We start from the raw sequence: 5,471 nt of genomic DNA on the forward strand, positions 1-5,471 counted from the left end.
TCCCTCTATCCAGCTAAGGTACCTACCAGCTCCTCCTTGACAGCCACGTCTTCCGAGCCATCACTGATCTGCAGCGTGTTCTTCACTCGTGGTACTCTCTTTGGTTTGGATACCTTGGAAACAGGTGGCTTACGGCTTCTGGGGACTTTCTTTTGGGGTTCCCAGGCACTGTCCTCCTTATCATCTTCAGAGGCAGATGATCTGAGAGTAAAACGACAGAAAAATTTTCGGGAAACAGAAGCCAAATGCTAAAGGTTTCTGAAAAAGAGACATATGCTTCTTGAAAAAAAAGAAGGTAGATGTTTAAAATAAAATGTAGTGATGTGAATACAGACTATGAACTGAACCAAGAAATTTGACCAGAAATACCCTCCAATACACTGTAAATCACAGGTCTCCCTTCATTTTCCTCTTACCTAACCAATATACACAACCATATACTCAAGACATAGAAAATCATTTATTACCTTAAGTAGTAAATAGTAAATGGGTCATGTCACACCATAGTCATGGTGAGGTTTTCCATTTTTAAACAATATCTAAAGACATTTTTGATTGTTACTACTTGGGTGGGGGAGGGGAAATATAACCAACTAATGGGTAGAGACCAGGGATGCTGCTAAAGATCCTACAAAGACAGTTCCCACATCAAAGAATTATCTGGTCAATAGTGCTGAAGTTGAGAAACTGCGCTCTAAATCAACATAAAAAACTCCTCTACTCCCATGGATCGTATATTCTAGTGTAAATATTATATTATATACTTAGTTGGTCACTTCCTCCTTGTTCAACAGTGTATCATCAACACCTAAACACAGCCTGGAACACAACTCTGTTCAATAAATACAGTGAGTTCAATAGATATTTGTTGCATGAATGAATGAAGAAACAAAGCTTTCTTCCAAAAAAATGACTTCTGAAGTTAGTAAATGACAGAATGCATATCCTTAAAATATACATCATTCTCCCACACCATGTAAAACAAGTATGCTTACAACTCAGAGAAGGAAGAGAATTCATCTTTGGGTATCACAGTCTGGACCTTTGCTTTTGCTCTTCTTGGCAATGATGACATCTGGAAGAAGAAATATAACATGAAATCATCATGATTTAAATCACTTGCATGACTGATAACTTATTTTGTCTACAAAATGATGTGCCATTGAACACTAACACTCCAATAGCTCTTCTGCTAGAAAATGCCATAGGAGGAAAAAAATGACAATCATTCACAAGCCTGAACACTTGTTTTCCCTTCTATGGCTGCCAATTATAAGGGCAGCTAACAGCCTTCCAATAATTTCAAAAGCTTGGTGAGCGTGGGCCATCTTTGGAAAAATGTAAGTCCTATAGGGTGAGAACTCTTAATTTTTTTCCCAGAATTATAGGCTTGCATATACTCGAAGTATTATTTGATAATTTATCAGACAGCAAATAATAAAGTCCTTTATTAAACTGTATCTCAAAGACAAGAAATGTCTTCCCTCTTCTTTATCTTCTTAAGAATACAGTTAATGCCAATCTACAAAGCTGACAGTCAATTACATGATGCTGACTGACTAAGCAGCCAGGTTGTTCCTAAAACAAGATAATTTAGTCCCTTATTATAAAATTTCACAATATTTAAGTAGGATAATAAATCACAAATCCCACTAAAAAGTATTTCACAAATTCAAAGGCCCAGCTCTAAATTAAAAAAAAAAAGAGTCAAACAGCCAGAGATATCATACAATACACAAATTTTGCTTTAGCTGATAAATTTTACTACCTAAAGGATGTAGGTCAAACCTAAAAACTACAATGGACTCTAACACGCTTGTAAACCTTTCAACAAGTTCCTAAACCAAGCCTACATTATAATGCCTCTGTTCTAATTCCTGCTGGAAGAAGGAACACTTCCCAGAAATACCAAAGGGGTTGTCACAAAAAAAGGGAACACATCCTCCTGGCAGCTATCCCTCAACTCAGTACAGTGGGTACAGAAATACCGGACAGGAAAGCACCCAGACGGAACCAGGAGAACAAAAGGAAGTAGACAGAAAATTCTTCCATCTTCTCCTTCACCCCCTTTTTGGAATTTTATGTTTCTCAAGGCCATCATTCCTTAAATAAGTGCTCCTTGATACTGATTATAAAGGAATGGATAACTTGTGATTTCTGTGTTGAATGTATTGTACCACAACAGAGAAACAGAGGAAGTCAGCGTATGATACGATGGCATTTCAAACCAGGACAGAAATGAATTATTCAATAAGTGGTATTACGACAACCAGCTATCCTCTGCAGGAAAACAAGTGTTTAATTCTTGCTTCCACACCATGAACTAACAATACATTCCACACTGATGATGTAAAGGTACCAAATTTTTTAAAAAAACTACAGTACTACAAAAATTAAAAAACACTATTTTCATAACTTTGAGTGGAGGTGGGAGAATAAAGCTTTTTCTAGGCATGACTCAAAATTCCAAAAGCCTAAAAGATTAGCAGATTTTACTATGTAAAAATTAAACCCCCAAGTCAGCAGTGGGAGCATTTCAGAACCAAACCAATTTTCTCTGCTGCTGCTGCTGCTAAGTCGCTTCAGTCGTGTCCGACTCTGTGCGACCCCACAGACGGCAGCCCACCAGGCTCCCCCGTCCCTGGGATTCTCCAGGCAACAGTACTGGAGTGGGTTACCATTGCCTTCTCCGAATTTTCTCTGCAGTATCCTCCCAAAAAAGCACAGGACACGGTATCTGATACCTCAGAACTAAGGGTAAAGGGAGTACGAGCTGGGTATATGTTGTCTGAGGCAAAGGAATGTCTCTACAAGCTCTACTCTGCTTCATGAAATTAACAAACGCCCCTGGAAAAAGTCTGGAGGTTCCTTCTCCGGAGAAGGTAAAACAGAGTCTCTAAACTAGGGGATACCAAGTACAGCTGTTGGTAGGGGAACCATACAGAGATTTCCGGTCCCCTTCTCCCACTGTGCTCCCAAAAAAGCTGCCAGGCAGATTCCTACCATCTAGGGAGAAGTGTGTAAAGACTCTTCCTTGTGAATCTCACCCGCCCAAGAATAAAAAGCTAAAGATACTAAGCTCCCCACAAACAACCAATTCAGTGTGCCCTCAGGCACAGAGCTGAGGATGCAGCTGCTTCTGCCCGGGACAGGATCTGAGAGTCAAAAGGGCGCTTCCTCCCCCACCTCCATTCATTTGAGGTATGAAAACAAACTAGGTCTATCTACCCGGCTTCCCCACAACTGCGCTTATGTACTAAGTGCTGAAATTTGACTGAGAAAACGCGCCAGGTGACACGCAGCAGCCAGGACGGGTTTTCCGAGGGGGTAGGGTGTGGGATACTGCAGTCAGTACTATGTAATGAAACTCCTCACTTTAAAAACGGATGTTATTCCCCCAGTGATCGCTCAGAACTTTTTTAATGGTCCCAAAAATATAGGAGCCCGGGCACCTGGCTCCAGCGAGCCCGCAAGAAGCCCGCGAAGGCGGACGTTCGGCTCACCTTCCCGCCCGGCGTGTCTGAAGCTCCGTGAGTCTGTGTGCTAGACAACATCTTCCGGTTCCCGCCGGAAGTTTTTCAAACGCCGGAAGTCCCGCCTGGCTCCCCCCGGACTCGCCGCTTAGGCGCTCATCTCCCAGAATGGGGTGGAGCCACGCTGAACGGAGGCGGGGCTAGAACGAGGATCTCGTTGAAGCTCTGGGGTGGGACCCCTTCCAGGACTGGGGGCGGAGCTCGGACCCGGACCCGTCGGAGATGGGGCGCGAGGTGTTTGGAAAGGCCGACCCACCTTCCTGTTTTTCTTATTTTTCCTTCTCTTAATCCGCTTTGTTTTTATTTTCTTCTTTCCTCTTTTAAACTTTTTTCAATTATGTTTCTGTTGATTGCATTATTTGTAATTTGCAATGGAAAAATGAAAAACAATCAACCTTTAGCCTTTCTAACGTGAATGTTAAATATCGGTAATTAACTTTCCTAAGGGTGTTTCTTCGGAGAAGGCAATGGCACCCCACTCCAGTACTCTTGCCTGGAAAATCCCATGGACAGAGGAGCCTGGTAGGCTGCAGTCCATGGGGTTGCTAAGAGTCAGACACGACTGAACGACTTCACTTTCACTTTTCAGTTTCATGCATTGGAGAAGGAAATGGCAACCCACTCCAGTGTTCTTGCCTGGAGAATCCCAGGGACCGGGGAGCCTGGTAGGCTGCCATCCATGGGGTCGTACAGTCAGACACGACTGAAGTGACTTAGCAGCAGCAGCAGCAAGGGTGTTTCTTAAACCCGGAGATAAGGGTTTGCTATAACTTTAGAGGCATATCCGAATTTTCCCTCTTCTGATAAGCCTTCAAAGGTCCGTCAAGTCAAAGCCATGGTTTTTCCAGTAGTCATGTAAGGATGTGAGAGTTGGACTATAAACAAAGCTGCACACCAAAGAATTGATGCTTTTGAACTGTGGTGTTGGAGGAGACTCTTGAGAGTCCCTTGGGCTGCGAGGAGATCCAACCAGTCCATTCTAAAGGAAATCAGTTCTAAATATTCATTGGAAGGACTGATGCTGAAGCTGAAACTCCAATACTTTGGCCACCTGATGTGAAGAACTCACTTATTTGAAAACACCCTGATTCTGTTGCAGGAAGGCGGACCCCTTCCAGGACCCGAAACTGGGCACTTGTCTAACACTCGGAAATGAATTGTCCGAGGAGACACACGTGCTGACAAAGCAAGAGATTTTACTGGGAAAGGGCACCCCGGTGGAGAGCAGTAGGGTAAAGGAACCCAGGAGAACTGCTCTGCCACATGGGTCTCAGTCTCAGGTTTTATGGTGATGGGATTAGTTTCTGGGTGCTCTTTGGCCAAACATTCTAATTCAGAGTCTTTCCTGGTGGCGCATGCATTGCTCAGCCAAGATGGATGCTAGTGAGAGGGATTCTGGGAAGTGGACGGACACACAGTGTCTCCTTTCAACGTTTCCCGAACTCTTCTGGTTGGTAGTGGCTTGCTGCTGGTGCTAAGTCGCTTCAGTCGTGTCCGACTCTGTGCGACCCCATAGACGGCAGCCCACCAGGCTCCCCCGTCCCTGGGATTCTCCAGGCAAGAACACTGGAGTGGGTTGCCATTTCCTTCTCCAATGCATGAAAGTGAAAAGTGAAAGTGAAGTCGCTCAGTCGTGTCCGACTCCTAGCGACCCCATGGACTGCAGCCTACCAGGCTCCTCCGTCCATGGGATTTTTCCAGGCAAGAATACTGGAGTGGGGTGCCATTGCATTCTCCGGTGGTGGCTTACTAGTTCCGTATTCCTTATCAGGATCTCCTGTTATAAAACAACTCATGCAAATGGTTACTATGGTGTCTGGCCAGGGTGGGCGGTTTCAATCAGTGTGCTTCCCCTAACAATTCTGGGAAAGATTGAAGGCGGGAGGAGAAGGGGATGACAGAGAATGAGGTGGTTGGATGGCAACACCAGCTCAATGG

General features: G+C 44.1%; 1 protein-coding gene across 1 annotated transcript in view; it reads right to left on the reverse strand.

The window, feature by feature from the left end:
* Positions 1 to 3,560, reverse strand: part of SRBD1 (S1 RNA binding domain 1) — a 251,450-nt gene extending 247,890 nt beyond the window's left edge. Inside the window, exons 1-3 of the mRNA XM_010838626.1 lie at positions 3,504 to 3,560; positions 996 to 1,075; positions 27 to 201 (exon numbers count right to left, since the gene is read on the reverse strand). Of these exons, the coding sequence (XP_010836928.1) occupies positions 27 to 201; positions 996 to 1,075; positions 3,504 to 3,554 (306 nt within the window). The 5' untranslated portion in view covers positions 3,555 to 3,560. The remainder of the gene's footprint in view (positions 1 to 26; positions 202 to 995; positions 1,076 to 3,503) is intronic.
* Positions 3,561 to 5,471: the final 1,911 nt, after the last annotated feature.

This window comes from Bison bison, unplaced genomic scaffold (assembly GCF_000754665.1).
Source record: "Bison bison bison isolate TAMUID 2011002044 unplaced genomic scaffold, Bison_UMD1.0 scf7180017864101, whole genome shotgun sequence".
Lineage (NCBI taxonomy): Eukaryota > Metazoa > Chordata > Mammalia > Artiodactyla > Bovidae > Bison > Bison bison.